Here is an 18,960-nt window from a genome sequence, read left to right as displayed (position 1 = left end):
CCGGCTAGGGCACACAGGAGAAGCGCCCATCTGCTTCTCCACCCTTCCCCCTCTCCTTCCTCTCTGTCTCTCTCTTCCCCTCCCGCAGCGAGGCTCCATTGGAGCAAAGATGGCCCGGGCGCTGAGGATGGCTCCTTGGCCTCTGCCCCAGGCACTAGAGTGGCTCTGGTCGTGGCAGAGCGACGCCCCGGAGGGGCAGAGCATCGCCCCCTGGTGGGCGTGCCGGGTGGATCTGGTCAGGCGCATGCAGGAGTCTGTCTGACTGTCTCTCCCCATTTCCAGCTTCAGAAAAATACAAAAAAAAAATGTGTTTTATATGTACTTACAACCTATGAGGCCTCTAAAGTGTGGGATCCTAGCAAGGGCCCATATTTCCCAGATGTTGTAGGTATTATTATTAAACCCATTTAAAACATGAGAAAACTGGGACTTCAGTGTATCAGTCCACAAAAAAAAATGTCAGAAATAGAAACATCTCTAGAGAGCTCAAGCAGGACAGGATTGAATACACAAATTATGAGTTCACAAAGTGATAGGAAGGCCCAGGGCATGGAGATAGAAAGCTACTTCATACAACAGAAAAAGTAGAAATCAGAAACAGATGAAGTGGGCTTTGTTCTGGGAGAGTGGGTACAGATATGAAAATTTGATGCACAGGAGATGAAAAAGTTTCTGTCCAATGACTTCTTTTAGTCAATAAATTGGGGCAGCTGAGAAGACTAGCAGAGTGAGGTAGGAGGTTTGAGGAGAGAGGAAAGGTGTAAAAGTGAGTGTGGAGCATATTCCAGGAAACTAGTATGATTTCCAGATAGTATTTCAGTTTCAGTTGATGATGTTAATCATTAATTTATAGGCAATAAATGTTTAGTTAAATGTTTAGTTATATGTTTAGTTATATGTTTAGTTATATGTTTAACGACCTTTACCAAGTTGCATGTCAGGTTTTCAGTTTCATAACTAAATAGAAATGATAAGCTCTCATAATATTGCTTTGTAAACTTAGTGCTTGATGCCGCCTAGATACACCACACATATGGCCCAGCCAAAGTCCAGTCAGTCAGAGAATTTGTCCCAGTCTCCTGAGGCTCCTCTCCTGTCAGCACCTCTTGTCCGTCCTTCCTCCAAGCCAGACCACCCCCAGCACCGGCCCTGAGCTCCTGAGAGAAAAATCTCTAACAGAGCCACCACAGACCATTCGAGACCCAGCCCGCAGCTGAGGCAAAGGTAAGTCTGGAGCCCCAGCCAGGGAAGGGAGTCAGTCCCCAAGCTGAGGGAGGAGGCAGTTTGATGAAAGACCCACATCAGTGATCTGTGAAAGGGTTCTACTGCACAGAGGAGGTGCGGATGGAGAGGCTGTGCTTCTGGACCGGAAAGAGGGATGAAAGAGGACAGAAGGAGGGAAAGGGGAGTAGAACTGTGGAGGATAAGGCAAAATAACTATGGTAATGAAAAGGCTTGGGGGCCTGTATGCCAGGATTTCTGCCTGAGGGCAGGAAAAGACTCAAGAGCACTCACTAAGAGTCATGTGAACGAGGTGTATGCTTGTACCCTCCAACCCCATATGTGCTCTTTCTTTAAATTTGTCAGAGAGGCTTATTTCCTGTTCCATCTCTCACAATTGTCTTTCATTTATTATAAAAAACAAGGACTAGCCTTTCCCTCCTCTCCCATTCCTTCATTTTTCTTCTCTTTGTTTCCCTTTCCTTTCTTTCCTGAACAACCCAGTCATAATGTGTTCAGATAAGGGAGAGCAGTGCCAGCACCTGCTCTGGCAGTGCAGTGGGGCGGGGTGGAGAAGGGAACTGAGCTGGCCCACAGCAAGGGGGCGGAGCCAAGCAGTGAAGGGATACCAGCCCATGGAGGCAGCCTGACATGAGGGGGTGAACGCCCATGGGGGAAGGAGCTCTCTAGTGACTGTCAGAGCACACGGGGAACAGAGTAGGACATGCCAGAGCACATACAAGGCAAGGACTTCTGTGGAAAATGCCCAGCACAGTGCTAGAGAAGCTTGAGGAGGGTATTCATGGAGGAGAAGGGCTCGAAACAGAGGTGAGAAATTGACTTCATACAGGGGGATTGATAAAAAACAATATTAAGAATAAAAGAAGCAGGATTCTCAGTTTGGAGAAGAAAGTTACAAACACAGAAGGTAGAGGTAGGGGAGATACAGAAATGAAATCACTAGCTGGTGATTCAATGCAGTCTGAGGAAGTAGTCATCGTGGAACAAGTGAATTCTCTGAAGAAATTTACCAAAAACATCAGACTGATCCAGCACAGTATGATTGACAACTGTTAAAGTACTCTTACTCTTTTTTTTTTTTTTTTTGTATTTTTCTGAAGCTGGAAATGGGGAGGCAGTCAGACTCCCGCATGTGCCCAACCAGGATCCACCCGGCATGCCCACCAGGGGGCGATGCTCTGCCCATCTGGGGTGTTGCTTTGTTGCAACCAGAGTCATTCTAGCTCCTGAGGCAGAGGCCATGGAGCCATCCTCAGTGCCCAGGCCAACTTTTTTTTTTTCTCCAATGGAGCCTTGGCTGCAGGAGGGGAAGAGAGAGACAGAGAGGAAGGAGAGGAGGAGGGGTGGAGAAACAGATGGGTGCTTCTCCTGTGTGCCCTGGCTGGGAATCAAACTTGGGACTCCTGCATACCAGGCCAACGCTCTACCACTGAGCCAACCAGCCAGGGCCAGTACTCTTATTCTTGCTCTTAGAAAGTAATACCCTTGAATAGGGCTGGTGTGGGCTACTTGAAAGTGTTTCTGAGAGAGCTCCAAGGGTTACATAAGCCTAAAGCTCCCTCTGAGACTTTGTAGAACAGGAAGTCTTGTTTCTGTTTTCCTTTTTTCAAAACCATTTCTTTTGAGTTCCACCAGAAACATATCTTGTGTGGTGTGGTAGAAGTACAAAAGAACTATTAGAGAAATTGTATTGGACATTATAATTTTGCAGTGAGTTTCTATGACGAGATTTTGGTCAAGACTGAGCTATGTGAAGAGCTCACACTAATAGCCTCGAACGCTTTGCTAAGGTCCTCCCCACCTGTCTCCATCTGCTCTCTCACAGTTTCTTAGGTCTCTGCATGGTTTTCACTGTGTCCCCTCCCTGCCATTGGTGGAGAGCTGGCTGTCTTGTGAAAGGGGGGGGGGGGGACAAGCTAAGTGCTTTTGCCCAAGTGAGATAATTGCCATAAAAATTGGTCCCTAATCTGTCATTTTCTACCTTTTAGGAAATTTGAAAACAGGCTCCCACTTAGCTGAAAGTACAGTGTACTAGTACAGATACCAGGAGGACTTCTTGTTTCATCCTTAAGCACGTCTTATACCATTTTCCACCAGTTGGATACTTCAGATGGCTTTGTACTATGAGCAGCAAATGGCAAGAACCACTTCTGATAACCTCTGTTTGGTGACAGCAACTACATACTGGACTACCTAGATTTGTTCTTCAGCCAACTGCACTGAATGCTGCTGCCTTCAGGAAGAGGACCCCATAGAGCAACAGGAGGAGTTCAAAGTGCAGGTGTTCAAGGGGCCCAAAACTGTCCCTACCTGGAGTGGGTTGGAGGAACAAAGAGGCCAGGGAAGGATTCCTGATGGAGCTCGAATCAGCCGTATCTGAATCCTGTCCTCATATCAGATATTTTTTGTTCATGTGCTGTTGATATGTGCAAACTAACTGCAAAGTGATTATCTTAACATTGCATGCACATTCTACAAAGTAAAACTCTTTATTTTGAAACATTGGATGAGAAAATTTTCATTGAATTTTAAATTTATTAAAATTTTTACTAGAAATTTTATTTATATTTGTAAATAAGAGAACTGTTAGGGTCTTTAAATGTTATTTAAAAGAATGAAAATGAAAAAGATTTTAAAATTTATATCACCTATTGCCTGACCAGTGGTGACACAGAGGATAGAGCATCAACCTGGGATTCTGAGGTCCCAGGTTTGAATCCCTGAGGTCACCAGCTTGAGCACAGGCTCACTAGCTTGAGCACAGGGTTGCCAGCTTGAGTATAGGATCACAGACATGATCCCATGGCTACTGGCTTGAGATGAAAGGTCGCTGGCTTGAAGCCCAAGGTTACTGCCTTGAGCCCAAGGTTGCTGGGTTGAGCAAGGGGTCACTGGCTTGGCTTGAATCCCTGGTCAAGGCATGTATGAGAAACAATCAAGGAATAACTAAAGTGCTGCAGTGAGTTGATATTTCTCATCTCTCTCTCTTCATCTCTGTCCTACTCTCACACATAAAAATAAAATAAATAAAAAACTTGTATCGCCTACTTATACAATTAAAATAGCTCACCAATAATGACTATCAAGAAATTGAAGAGACCATCACTGATAATTATAATAGAACATTGATCATTATCTAGTTATATCAATTATACAATAAGAAATCAAAAAGCATTATGCTAAGTGAAATAAGCCAGTCAGAAAAAGACAAGTACTGTATGATTTTGGTTATATGTGGAATCTAATGAACAAAATGAACTAAGAAACAAAATATAGACAGACTCATAGGTAGGGAGCAGGCTGACAGTTGTGGGGCCAGTGGCTGGGTGAGGTGGGTGGAAGGATTGAGCAACAAAGGAAAAAGAGAGAGAGAGAGAAAACTCACGGACACAGACAACAGAAAAGTGAGTGCTGGAGGAAGTGGTGGAGAAAGATGGAAGAAGGTAAAGGGCAATAAATGGTAATAGTTGGATACTTGACTCAGTATGGTGAACACACAATACAGGATACAATATACATATGATGTGCTGTAGAATTCTGCACCTGAAACCTATATAAATTTGTTAACCAGCATCACCACAATAAATTCAATAAAAAGGGGAGGAGGGGGAAGCTATATTTATTGAAGCAACTTCAGATATTATAAAATTTTGAATTTTTAGGTGTGTTCTTTTGAAATTTACATTTAACATATCTCTTGATAATTTGTTTTGTTTTTCTTATATAACATAGAGAAAATGTCATTTTTTCCATGAAGCCCATGTAGCCTCATCCCTTTCCAGTTTACAGTGTGTCCAACAAGTAACATTCTCTGTGTGCTATGACAGAAAGGTTGAGACATGCTGCCTGATCCAGAAAGAAGTAATGTGTGCTCCAACTCTGCAGTTGCTTTCGTGGTCCCTAGGACCCTCCACAATTATATATAACACGCCTCTACCTGCTCAGGATCCATTCCTCAAAAAAAATAAGGCATATTTCTCCTCCACTTAAAAAGAGCATGGCCTTTGGAATGTCTTCTGCTCTGTTCTTTGAACTAGACTTTCTAGACACTGTCTGAGCAGCAAGATCTCCGGGCCCTGGGCCCTGGGTGGCAAACTTTATAGCTATGGCCATAAAAGTCCAAGTTGTAGTGAGTGTTGAGGTGAGTCACACCCTCTCTCTCTCTGCTTCTACTAATCTACATGTTCTAAAAGGGACATCAGAAGCCTGCCTTGGCCTAGTTGGAGAAAGGAGTGAGGCAGAAAATGAGGGAAGCCACCTGCTTTTTTCTGGTGGTCAAAGGCTTAGGGGTCCCTAAGCTACTGGTCCTTCCAGAAGCAGGCTGCTACCACTGGATCACCAGACATTATGCACAGAGTATATACAGTTGGGACAGAGTCGTCAGCATGTAGAAGCTAGCTGGACCCATGAGTGCCTGCGTAGTCCTGAAAATCAAGGGTCCCAAAACTTGTAGAAAAGGAGCAAGAGCCTTACTCTGCCCCTCACCTTTGTCCCTTAGATAAGATGTGCCCCATGCCTGCCCAGTAGTGAGACTTCTGCATTTATAGCTTATCAGCCTCTTGACTTAAGTCTCAGAGTTCTCTTTTTATCTCTCTCCTCACTACAGTGTTCCTCTCCTTTCCCCAATGTGTCAGCACAAAGCCTCGGGGTCACCCTGCCTCAGCCACCCAAGGGGGCAGCGAGTCTCAACAGTCTGTCACGGCAGCCTCATCTCACTCTACCTCTGCCTCCAGATGGTTACAGGTGGGAATCCTTCTATGACTCTGCTTCTCTTACATGTAAGGAGAAGGGAAGAGGAAAAGGGAGGGAAGCTGGAAGGAAGTTTGACAAAAATACAAATGCTATGAGATCCTGGGAAAAGTAGTTAACTTAATTCATTTACTAAGTACCAGGCAGTGTACTAGACATTTTTAGTCATATCTCCTGGTTCAGGCCTGCAGGGTGGGGTGTGAGTGTGTGTGTGTGTGTGTGTGTGTGTGTACCTGAGTACAAATGTGCAGGCAGTGGGGCAAAGATTAAGAGAAAGTAAAGGAGCCCCAGATGGTAATAAAGAAGCATACATTCACCTGACTGGTAGTGGTGCAGTGAACAGAACATTGACCTGGGACACTAAGGTCCCAAGTTCAAAACCTCAAGTCTCCATCTTGGATGCTGGTTCACCTGCTTGAGTGTGGGGTCTCTGACCTGAGCATGGGATCATCGAAATGATCCTATGGTCACTGGCTTGAATGCAAAGGTCACTGGCTTGAGCCCAAGGTCACTGGCTTGATCAGGGGGTCATTAGCTCACCTGGAGCTCCCCATCCCTGTCAAGGCATGTATGAGAATCAATCAACAAACAATAAAAATGCTGTAACTATGAACTGATGCTTCTCATCTCTCTCCCTTTCTGTCACTGTCTGTCTCTCTCTCAAAAAAAAAAAAAAAAGAAGCATACATTCTTAGAGCTTCAAGATAAAATAGAATAAAATTGACAAAAATTAGCTATATGCCTCCATTTTCTTTTGCCATGCTCATGGCAAACTGTATTAATGATTGTTAAACATCTTTACCACTGAACTGCTTCAGATTATTTCTCAACACAGTTCTCCAACTGTCCACTCAGAGCCTAGAGTTCCTGCATGATACCCCCTCCTTCCCACAAGGACAGAACCTGACCTGGAGGACTAGCATGTGTCTGCCCCATCTCATGCAGTTACATTCCTCAGGGCCCTCCCCACAGCATGATAAGTGAGGAGTCTAGAACCCACAATTTAAAGAGGCACTTGGTCTCAGGATCTTGCCAACACTACACTTGTACCCCATAAATGAGTGTCTCCTCAAAATTTGTCCCTAAATCCTTTGCTTGCCTCACCTTAGCTGGGCCTATTCCTACTTCCAACATCTCTGGCTTTCTCTTAGCTCTGTGTGTTCAGTTCATAAAAGAGACCCCCAGAACCCAGTGACTACCCCCTCTTAGACCTTGTCCCTAGGACTTGGTTAGGATGGAAACATCCAATCATGTCTGTAATCAACCCCCTTCATCTGCCCAGATCCTGCCCCAGTCGCCCTGACTTCATCTCTGTTCTCTTTTCAGGAGCATTCCAAGTGCGTGGGCCCCGTGAGCCCTTGGTGGCCATGCTGGGAGGTGAAGCAGAGCTGCTGTGCTTCCTCTTACCCACTCAAAGTGTTAAAAATATGCAAATAAGCTGGTTCCGATCCCTACCCTCCCAGGTGGTGCATCGGTACCAGGATAGGAGGGACAAGCCTGAGGAAGCCATGGAGGAGTATTTTGGGAGGACAGAGCTTGTGAGAAATGTCATGCATAAGGGGATTGTGGCCCTAAGAATCTTCAATGTACGACCCTCTGACAATGGGCAGTATCACTGTGCATTCCAACATGGCTCCTTCTACAATGATACAGTGGTTGAGCTGAAAGTGGCAGGTAATGGCCCACAATTATCCCCTTGACACCTCACAGGGTTTACTGTATTCTGGGTAGAATCTTTCCTCTGATCCAATGTTCCTGGGAAATATAAAGAAGTTATAAGAGAAAGGGAGATGACCATTACTCCCTCTCACCCTATTTCTCCATATGTCACTGCTTGGGCTAAATTAAAGATAATAAAGAGACTCATACTGGGAGTCAAGGAATCGGCAGGGCCATTTGTATTGGGCTGTGCTGGATGCCGCTCTAGCCCAGGAGTCTAGGTCCTGACCCTCTGTTGCCTAGACTTCCTCACAGCCTGTTTCCTGTTCTGCACAGTGAGGTCTAGTTAGCAGCAGAACTCTTCAGAAGCAGGGGAGTGATATGTGTGCAGGAAAATAAAGTTAGGACCTGATTTCTCTCCCTCTTCCTTTTCCCAGTTCTTGGCTCAAATCCTCAGTTCTGCGTGGAAGTCACTAAGTCCAGACAAATCCGATTAGAGTGCAAGTCAGGAGGCTGGTTCCCTAAGCCAAAGGTCAGGTGGATGGACTCTGAGGGAGAAGAAATTCCAGCTGAGACTGAGACCTACACCCAGGACAAAGGTGGCTTGTTCCATGTAACAACGTCACTGTTCCTCAGAGAATCTTCGCAGAAGAATGTGACATGTTCTGTCTGGAACCCAGTACTGAATCAGAAAAAGGAAGAACAGTTGTCCACAGCAGGTCAGTTTTCTCTCCCCCCTCCGTGTGCCCCACACATGGGCTTTAAGGCTCACACTCCCTGTGGTGGCAGCTCTGGGCATATGCTCTGTTCTGCTGTCTTCCTCACACCCACCAGTCCCTCTGCCTGGACCCTCTTTCCTCCTCTTTGTTCTTCCTTTCACCCACCCCTTCCTGACCAAATTTTCCAGTCTTCACTACTTAACCTGTCCATGGAATTAAACTTAGTCCACCAGGCTGATCTAACAAAATATCACAGACTAGATGGCTTATAAACAACAGAAATTAATTCCTCACAGTGGATAGAAGTTCAATATCAGGGTGTCAACATAATCAGGTCCTGATAAAAGCCCTGTTCCAGGTTGCAGACAGCCAACTTGTCCTTCTGTCCTTACATGGTAGAAGGGGCTAGGGAGCTGGACAGGGGTGGGGACATGGTATCTTTTATAAGGACACTAACCCTGTTTATGAGCTTAGGGCCTCACATTGGGCACTGGGATTTCAACATTTGAATTCTGAGGGGACACAAAGATTCAAACTGTCACACTTCACCGAAAACCCACTTTCAGACTTCCTCCTTTCTAGCCCTCCAACCGGCCAATCTCTCTTCTTTCTCATTTTACATTTCTACTCAGCCATTTTTGCTGGATTCTCTCTCTACTTGGTTGACCTGTTGCAAAAATCCTATGAGCCTAAACTCAGATCCACTTCCTGTTGACATGCAGTTATGATTTTGTTCTATACATATTTCTCTTTTTTATTTATTTATCGATCTTAGAAAGACAGAGAGAGGAAGGGGGGAGCAGAAAGTATCAACTCATAATAGCTGCTTCTTGTATGTGCCTCGACCGGGAAAGCCCAGGGCTTTGAACCAGTGACTTCAGCATTCCAGGCCGACACTTTATGCACCTGTGATGACAGGTCAGGCATATTTCACTCCTTTCCTGATCTCTGCCAGGTCCTGTGGTCTTGCCACAGTTTTGTTAAATTTTTGTAATTCTGCTTTGTGGTATTCCTTCATAGAGGGTAATACTTATTCATTTTTAAACTCGTGGCTAAATATTTGGCTACAATATTCATCTATTCTGTGGCAGCATTTCTTTTTCAGTAAATCTTGATTATCCTTCTTTCTCCTTTCACCATGTATAATCTTTGTACTGTTCTTATGCCTGTCTTATTTCTTACTCATTATTACATGCATTGAATTTTCCTGGGTCAGCTATTTCCACAGTTTCTTGTGAGGCAGGAGGCCAGTGTAGTCTTCCAGGATAGCTGATTCTCCCAATCCACCTGCTGCCACAGAGACAGACTCCTTCCCTCAAGTATGGCTGATGTGTGTGCACATCTGCACATCCCATGTGCTCTGCTTCTCTAAGCAGAAGTAGGTCTAGGATACACACCTCAGTTCCTAAACCATTTGTGACAAACGAGCATGTAGATTTTGATCTTCAGGGTATGCATGCCCTTCATCTTCAGTAATATTTTTAATAGTGCTTTCTGATATTTGCACTTGCATGGTCTTCTCACCATTGTCCCCACCTCTCTTTACATTCTCCCACATGGCTTCCATGTGATCATAGTGGCTTTCATCAGCCTTTAAAGTCTGGTATTTGCAGTCATTAAAAGTTTTTATTTATTTATTATTATTATTTTGGCTGGCTGGTCTTTTATTTATAAAAAGGAAGAGCAATACACTGACTTATGCAGCCATATTCATATTGGAAATCTAAAAGTCTGAATTTAAAGTCAGATGTGGAGCAATTCTAGGTGACAAGTCCAGGAGTGGTCATGAGTAAGTGGAGAAGAGTGGGGTCAAAGTGATGACCTATGTAATCTGCCCTTGCTCTTGCTCTCAGACTCCCCAGTTACTCTCCCAATCTCTCACTGAGCTCTGGGCACACTGCCCTTGGCTAGTTCCTCAAAGGCCCAGTGTTTTCTTACATTAGGGCTGCACACTTGCTGCCCCCTCTAACTGGAACACTCTATTCTGGCTTTTTTTGAGAGGGAGAGAGAAAGAGAGAAAGAAAGAGAGAGAGAGAGAGAGAGAGAGAGAGGGAGGGAGAGAGTCAGAGAGAAGGACAAGCAAGAACAGACAGGAAAGGAAAGAGATGAGAAGCATCAACTCGTAACTGCGGCACTTCAGTTGTTCATTGGGTGCTTTCTCATACATGCCTTGACTGAGGGGCCCCAGTTAAGCCAGAGACTGACCCCTTGCTCAAGCCAGTAACCTTGGGCTTCAAGCCAGCAACCTTTGAGCTCAAGCCAATAACCTTGGGGTCATGTCTATGATCCCACACTCAAGCCAGTAACCCTGCGCTCAAGCTGGTGAGCCTGTGCTCAAACTGGTGACCTCAGGGTTTCAAACCTGGGTCTTCAGCATCCCAGGTTGATGCTCTATCCACTGCACCACTGCCTGGTCAGGCTCTGACTTTCTTCTTAGTAGAATTTATTTACAATAATCTCTCTTCATTGCATCATCCCTTCCTTCCTGAACCGTGTCTTACACCTCTCCACACAAACACTGAATTACTTACTTCTATTATAAGAGAATACTCAACTTTCTTTAATTCCTGCTTCCAAATTTATCTATCCATACTCATCAAAGCCTCAGCTGAACTAAGGGCCTTTCATCTAGTAATCATAGACCTTAGATAGAGGTTAAACTAAAGGTATGATGAAAATAATGGTTATCTGCCCGTGCAATAAATACCCTTGTACATTCCAAACAGAAAGTCAGAGGAAACTGACACGTAGAAAGGGAATAAAAGTTGTCTAAGGCAATTTGTTGATCCAAACCAGGGTAGCTGAGCAGCAAATTCTCACCAAACTCAAGTTCTCAGTCTCCTAGCCCAAAACTATTTTCAGAGAGAGAAGATTAACTGGGATAAAGTTTGTGAGCTAGAGAGAAGGCAGATTATTTAGGTCTTCACTTTTACTTCACTTTTCTCCACTTATTCTCATAGCCATTCTCAAACTTTTAGATTTCCAACATAAATATGGCTGCATAAGTCAGAGTGTTCCCCAGACAAAGACGGACAATAAAGAAGAGAGATGAGAAGCATCAACACATAGCTGCAGCACATCAGTTGTGAATTTATTGATTTTTCATATGTGCCTTGACCAGGGGGGCTCCAGACGAGACAGTGACCCTTGCTCAAGCCAGTGACCTTTGGGCTCAAGTTAGCAACCATGAGGTCATGTCTGTGACCCCACAATCAAGCCGGCAACCCTGCACTCAAGCCAGCCACCTCTGGGTTTCGAACCTGGGTCCTCAGCATCCCAGGCCAATGTTCTATCCACTGCATCAACACCTGGTGAAGCAAAATGTTTACATTCTAAACCATTAAATCCCAATATCTCACTTTTTGAGCACAACTTTCAATCTTCAACTTTATAGTTTACTTTTTTTATGTAGTTTTAGCCTCATGGAGACCTCTGGTCCCTTGATTCTTTCCCACCGTGCCAGGCTACTAGGTTCAGCCCTGACTAAACTCCAAGGGTTGACTCCCTGATACTCTATATCAATACTCTCGATTCTATTACATACTGTTACATTGTTCTTCTTCCATGGAAGAAATTAACTTATTTGCTTCAATGTATTTTCTGAGCAAGTAAGCTGAGTAAGATAATATTTGAATGGAAGCTTGAACTTACTAATTAACCATAATTTTAAAGGGAAATGGAGGTAGAGGGAGGATCACAATGTATTATATTAAAGAGAATAAGATTGGGGATTGACTGAGCAAGATATGAATGTGGAAATAACTCTCCAGGCAAACTGATTGGGCAACATCTGTTTTTCAGTTGCTGAGTCCATCTGTACAATCTGCACAACATTCATCATAGTGGTTTCAGTTTTGGCAACAGCTCTGATAATGCTGATTCTCATATTCATTGGATTTTGTTTAAAGAGAAACAGTCTCAAAAACCGTCACAGAAACAGGTAACAGAATTCATTTCTTTTCAATATACAAATATCTTTCTCAGAGCTATCTGTGCTTCTCCTTTCTACTTAGGAACCAGATCAAAATCAGCAAAGGCTCTGCTCAGAGGCAGTCACATCAATGAGACTTTAATACCTCAACCATAAAATATGGAAAATAATACTTTATTTATAGAACTTCTGTGTGGATTAAAATAAATCATTTACATTATGCAACTTTGCTTTGCACTAACTCAGAGGCATTCAATGAAAGGTTATTATTATTATTTTACTATTATTATTAATGTGGGAGGAGGAGTAAGATAGAAAAGGAAGGAAAAATGATGGAAGGAACAAATATTATGATACACTACATATGCATGAGCATATGAAGCACCCATTTATGAAGTCTTAAATTGACCACCCATGGGTAATACTCACTTTGGCATCATACAACCTTTTGCCCAAGAAATAAGGGTAAAATGTTTAGCCGCTCCTTAGGTCAACAAAGAGCTACAACTATGCTAGGTATACTTGTCCCACAAGTATGTGTGTTGGCCCCAGATACCACATTGCTGAGTCCTCTTGTTCAAGATCACTTTAGTTTTTAAAACCACACAATCAGCAAAGATTGATGAGGCAGAGAAAACCAGGACATATAAACACTGCTTAATACAGCATTCACATAGTGTGATTGCAATCTCTCTTACGCGTGTTTATCTAAGTCATCTCTTTCCCTTTGCTTCTTGCTATATATATCATAAATTGATGCATTAAACTCTGTACTTTGAGCTTCTTTAGAAGTGCAATAGAAGTGTTTAAAACATTGTTATTACTCTTTTAATGTCTAAGGGAACTGTAGTGATGTCCTCTTACTACTAATACTTGAATTTCATACATCCTATCTTTCTTCCTTGATCAATATACTTAGAAATTTATCAGTTTTAAGGAACTATCTTTTGATTTCATTGAATTTTTTTTTTTGCTAATAATCTTTCATTGACTTTTGCTCCTTTTTTTTTCTTTTGTGACAGAGACAGAGAGAGAGAGTCAGAGAGAGGGACAGATAGGGACAGACAGAAAGGGAGAGAGATGAGAAGCATCAATCCTTCATTGCAGTACCCCAGTTGTTTATTGATTGCTTTCTCAAATGTGCCTTGATCGAGGGGTGGGGGGCTACAGCAGATCAAGTGACACCTTGCTCAAGCCAGCGACCTTAGGCTGGTGAGCCTTGCTCAAACCAGATGAGCCCGTGCTCAAGCTGGCTCAAGCTGGCAACCTCAGGGTTTCGAACCTGGGTCCCCCGTGTTCCAGTCTGATGCTCTATCCACTGCCCTATCACCTACCTGGTCAAATTGACTTTTACTCTTAATTTAAGTATATCCTTTCTCCTTTGTGTTTAATTTATTTTTCTTTTGCTACTTCTTTGAGGTAGAAGCTTCTTAAGTGATTGGTTTTTTACTTTTCTTCTTTCTTAATATAAGTATTTAAATATTTAATACTATAAATTTTCTCTAGAAGGGTACTATACTAAGTGAAATATGTCAGAGAAAGACAAATATCATATGACTTCACTGACATGTAGAATCAAAAGAACAAAATAAACTAACAAGCAAAACAGAAACAGATTCAGAGAGCAGACTGATGGTTGTTGCTATTTGGAAAAGGGGTTGGGTAGATGGGTAGAAAAGCTGAAGGGAGTAAGAAGTATGAATTGGTAGTTACAAAATAGTCACAGGAATGTAAAATACAGCATAGGGAATATAGTCAGTAATATTGTAGTAACTATGTATGGTGTCAGATGGGTACTAGATTTATCGGGGTGATCATTTTATAAGTTGTATAAATGTCTACCCACTATTTGCACATCTGAAACTAATATAATATAATATTGATGTCAAAAAAAATATTTTAACATAGGAGCTATCAGAACCTTCTATGTTAGGTGAGTTCATGAACCAGTTAGACTATTCCACAGTGGTTGACCAATTTTTCTCTCCAATATCCATGATTATCATTTAAAACTTTATCATTAAAAAAATCTTCAAATCCAATTAAAAATAAAGTGAATAAAATGTACCATTTATATTTTTTGTCTATCATTTAAAAAATCTTCTTGAACTCAATTCAAAATAAGGTGAATAAAATGTAAAAATAAAATGTCCTTTAGGGACTGTTTTAGCTGTATCTCATGAATTTTTATGTATAGTATTTTTATTATTCAGTTCAAACATTTTCTAATTTCTCTTGTTATTTCTTCTTTGAGCCATAGCTTATTTATAAATATGTTATTTACTTTCCAGATATTTGGGAATATTAAAGATATTTCTAGTTTAACTTCATTGTGGTGGTAAAAGAACATGTTTTTCCATTATTTTAATCCTTTAAGTCTACTGAGACTTGTTTTCTTGCCTAGCATATGGTCCAATCTAGTAAGTGTCTTATGCGCACTTACAAAGAAGACATCTACTATTATTGGGTGGAATAATCTGTAATATTGGTTAGGTAAAATTGGTTGATGGTATTATTGAGGACTTCAAAATCCTTTCTGATTTTCTGTTTACTTATTCTAGCAATTATTAAGAGTGGTAAAATTTTAAGGTATAAATGTGCATTTATCTAACTCTCTATTTCAGTTTTATCAGTTTACTCTGTTTATTTTGTTTTCTGTTAAAATGCATTTACATATTTAGAAATTTTATCTTGGTTTTTTTTAAGTGAGAGAAAGAGATAGCGAGAGGAAAGGAGAGAGATGAGTAGCATCAACTCATATTTGCAGCACCTTAGTAACTTTAGCTATTCATTGATTGCTTTTGCATATGTGCCTTGACCAGGGGGCTCTAGCTAAGCCAATGACCCCTAGCTCTAACCAGCAACCTTGGGCTCAAGCCAGAGACCTTGGACTTCAAGTCAGTGACCTTCAGGCTTAAGTCAGGCATAACCATGGGGTTATGATCCTACACACAAGTTGGTGTGCCCGCGCTCAGCCGTCAACCTCTGAGTTTTGACCTGGGACCTCAGCATCCTAGGCCAACACTTTATCCACTGCACCACCACCAGTAAGGCAATTTTATGTCTTCTTGATAAACTGACACTTTTTGTCATTATAAAATGTCCCTTTTTATCTCTGGTAATATTTTGCCCTTAATTCTACTTATCTAATAGCAATATCGCCACTTTTGCTTTCTTAATATTTATATAGTATATTTTTCCCCATTATTTTACTTTTAATCTATATATAAAGTGGATTTCTTACAGAAAGTTTATATGGGTCTTACTTTTTATCTAGTCAAATGATTTCTGTCTTTTAAGTAGATTGTTTAGGTCAGTGCATTCCAATTGAAATAAAACGTAAGGCACACATGTAATTTTAAACTATATAGTATCAACATTTAAAAATAAAAATAAACATTGAAAATTAATAGTTAACAATATATTTTGTACAATGTAATTTTTATCAAAAATAGTATATAAAAATTTGATAATTCACATCATTTTTGTATCATTTTCAAAATCTAGTATGCATGTATACTTACAGCATCTCAATTTAGACAGTAAATATTTTCAGAAATAATTGATACATATTTAGATTTCACAAAATTTATAGTTGAAAGAGTAACTTCACATACCCATTGTTCTAAGCATACTTGAAAGGTTTCCAATAATTGGAGTATCAGTTTCAGTTTTTAAATTTAAATTAAGGAAAAGTAAATAATATTTTAAAATTTAATTCCTCAACTACAATAATAATATTTCAGATGCTCAGTAGCCCCATGTGGCTAGTAGCTGCAGTATTGGACAGGAGAGGTATAAGCCATTATTATAGTTAGGTTTAAATTTCCCATTGTGCTATTTATTGACAGTCAGTTATTTGTTCCCTGTTTTCTTCTTTTCCTGCCTTTTTTTTGGCTTATTTTTATTATTTTTTAAAATAGTGACCTATTAATTGTACCTTTTTTATTTATTCATTTTTAGAGAGGAGAGAGAGAGAGAAACAGAGAGAGAGAAGGGGGAGGAGCAGGAAGCATCAACTCCCATATGTGCCTTGAACCAGGCAAAGCCCAGGGTTTCGAACCGGTGACCTCAGCATTTCCATCCAGGTCAACACTTTATCCACTGTGCCACCACAGGTCAGGCCTAATTGTACCTTTTTGTTTCATTTTTTTAGTGATTGCCTTGGGGTTTACAATATGTATCTCTAGCTTGTCCCATTCTACACTGAACCAACCAATATTATAATATTTTATGACTAGCACAAAAATGCTATAATGAGATGCTTTAATTTCTGTTCTTTGTGCTATTTTTGTCATACATGTTATATATACTGTTATCATTAGCTAGTTATCTTTTAAAGCCATTTAAAAATAAGAAGAAAAAGAAAGAAGCCCAGCTTTTTTAAATGTACCCACCCTGCCATTTCCAGTACTCTTGATTCCTTTGTGCAGATCTGCATTTCCATGTGGTATCAGTTCCCTAATGCCTAAAGAAACTAACATTTCTTGTTGTGCACATCTGCTGATAACTATCGCTCTTAGCCTATTTGCCAAAGAAGGGTCTTTTCTTTCTTTCTAAGTCTAGAGAAGCCTTTTGTGTTAAAGCTAGTTTAGGCCTATTACTGTCATAATCTTTCTGGGCTCTCTACTAAAAAAACAAAACAAAACAAAAAACAACAACAAGGTATCTCCACTCTCACTAGCTGAAACTATAATGTCTTCAGTTTTCCGTGACCTCTGAGAATTGTCCAGCTTGTAGCTCCCCTAGTACTTTGCATGATAGTATCTATAGCATAGTACTCAGCAACCAGTTCAAGAGAGTCCTTATGTAGATTTCTGGAAATCTTTGCCTGACTTCCTTTTCTCTGGTATTCTGCTCCAAAAATTCTAACCACCTCAATGTCCCTGAACTCTGACCCTCTGTCTCTTCATATTAATAAGGTAACTCTCTGACCATGGGATTCTACTCTCTGCCATGCAATGTAGAAATTGTCCCAACACAGTAAGTTGGAAAAATTGTAGTGCTTCTTTCTGCTGCAGGATTACAACTATGTGCTGGCTATTATTTAATGCCTGAAACACTTTTTTTCTTTAAATACGTTTTGTTGGATTTTATTTTTATTTCATTATTGTCTAGTTCCAGTTACTTTATATAGCTGGGAATATGTCTATTATTGTCTTTTTAAATTTTTTATTTGTTGATTTTAGAGAGAGAGGGAGGGAGGGAGGGAGGGAGAGATTGAGAGAGACATAAACAAAAACCTGTTTCTGTATCTGCCCTGATGGGGGATCCAACCAGCAACCTCTGTGTATTGGGAGGATGCTCCAGACAATCAAGCTATCCAGCCAGGGCTCTTTTTACAAATGAAAATTTTTCTTTGAGCTCTGTGACGGTATTAAAGGTCATCCCCACTCCTAGAAACCTGTGCTGTAAGAGTCAGTCTGTCATGTGTCCTGAGTATCCAAGTACTAGTCCCAGAGATAGGATGAAGTGAGGTACCTAAGAGAAAATTTAGGGAGGCACTAACTCTGAGGTTTATAAAAATGCTGCCTCTGTTCTTACATGAATGACATTGTGAGTAAATGCTTCATTCACATTTTCATCCTGGGCGCTTGCCTTGCCTGCACTAGTCCTGGCTCAGGCTGGGCCTTGTGCTTCTTCCTTAGCAGGCCAAAAATGCAAAGCCCTGACATCTCTTTACTGGGATCATTTGTCAAGGTTGTGCTTGCAGTGAGCGATCTTGAGAAATAAAATAATTTCTTTTTTAGAAAAGAGCAAACTTGTTTCCTCCTATTTAGTCCTTTGAGTAATAAGTTTTTTTCATGCTCCCTGACCCCTGGGAATTCTTTTTATTTTTTTTCAAAAGATGAAATTAGTTACAGTTACAGTTTTATTAACTTAAAATCATGTTTGTTTGATAAGCAATTTATGGAAACAAGAAGAACATACTAATTGAAATTAGTTTCTTTACTGCTCCAGCTCAAAGTTTAAAGAAGTACATTAACAATCTAAAGTACATGAACAATCCAAAGTACATGTACAATCCGAAGTACGTGTACAATCCGAAGTACGTGTACAATCCAAAGTACATGAACAATCCCAAGTACATGAACAAGTTGAAGCACATGAACAATCCTACTCTGAATGGTCCGGAGGCACGAGGATGTGCATGACCGTTAGTACTATTCAAAAGGTTATTAAAAGCAGTGAATCAAGGGGCATCTCCGACCAGCGCACCGGCCAGACCTTCTGTCTCACAACCTCTCCATATGTCCCTATCGCCCTCGATGCCGACCCCATCGAAGCCCGCGCAGCAGCCTGGGACGCTCCCGTCGTCGCTGAACTCAGCAAGAACCCGCCCTTCCCCGAACGTGATCCCGAGGAGGCGGAACTCCTCATCAGGATCAGGGACCGCAGGGACCGGTCTATGGGTCCCGACTCCCAGGAGGGTCAGAAGGAAGGAGTTAGCTCGCCTACACTCGGGAATAAGCTGCAGCCGGGCTGGGTCTCCGAGAGCCGCTGCTCCCGGCGATACTCCATACTCGAAGCGGTTCTGGTGAGAAAGCCTCTCCAACACGGGTGCCAACCAGCCAGGCATGACGTCCATTCATGACACAAAGCAGAGGACTGACAAGTGTGACAAGTCCTCAGAGTATCTGCAGATGGGCTGCACACAGA

General features: G+C 41.6%; 1 protein-coding gene across 3 annotated transcripts; it reads left to right on the top strand.

Moving 5' to 3' along the window:
* Positions 1 to 1,039: 1,039 nt before the first annotated feature.
* On the top strand, positions 1,040 to 18,404 carry LOC136320538 (butyrophilin subfamily 1 member A1-like). 3 transcript variants are annotated; one of them, XM_066253705.1, is made up of 8 exons: positions 1,040 to 1,224; positions 3,340 to 3,523; positions 5,849 to 5,985; positions 7,318 to 7,665; positions 8,088 to 8,369; positions 12,171 to 12,309; positions 16,264 to 16,418; positions 18,262 to 18,404. In XM_066253705.1, exons 3-7 carry the CDS (start codon positions 5,868 to 5,870, stop codon positions 16,367 to 16,369), a joined length of 993 nt encoding a protein of 330 aa, XP_066109802.1. In that variant the 5' UTR covers positions 1,040 to 1,224; positions 3,340 to 3,523; positions 5,849 to 5,867; the 3' UTR covers positions 16,370 to 16,418; positions 18,262 to 18,404. The 3 variants fall into 3 exon arrangements, with proteins under 3 accessions (XP_066109802.1, XP_066109801.1, XP_066109803.1); XM_066253704.1 differs by having other exon boundaries at positions 3,231 to 3,523; XM_066253706.1 differs by lacking the exon at positions 16,264 to 16,418 and having other exon boundaries at positions 1,042 to 1,224; positions 3,231 to 3,523; positions 18,262 to 18,402.
* The last annotated feature ends 556 nt before the right edge of the window (positions 18,405 to 18,960 follow it).

This window comes from Saccopteryx bilineata, chromosome 1 (genome assembly GCF_036850765.1).
Source record: "Saccopteryx bilineata isolate mSacBil1 chromosome 1, mSacBil1_pri_phased_curated, whole genome shotgun sequence".
In the NCBI taxonomy this organism is placed as follows: domain Eukaryota; kingdom Metazoa; phylum Chordata; class Mammalia; order Chiroptera; family Emballonuridae; genus Saccopteryx; species Saccopteryx bilineata.
Note: the sequence above shows the minus strand (reverse complement) of the source record. Positions and strands in the feature narration are given on the sequence as shown.

Excerpts from the sequence above, each read along its gene's own strand:
- LOC136320538 (XM_066253705.1), top strand. The coding sequence starts at position 5,868 with ATGTGTCAGCACAAAGCCTCGGGGTCACCCTGCCTCAGCCACCCAAGG. Across the intron at positions 5,986-7,317 it reads CTGCCTCCAGATGGTTACAG|GAGCATTCCAAGTGCGTGGG; the intron begins GTGGGAATCCTT and ends TTCTCTTTTCAG. Across the intron at positions 8,370-12,170 it reads AGAACAGTTGTCCACAGCAG|TTGCTGAGTCCATCTGTACA; the intron begins GTCAGTTTTCTC and ends TCTGTTTTTCAG.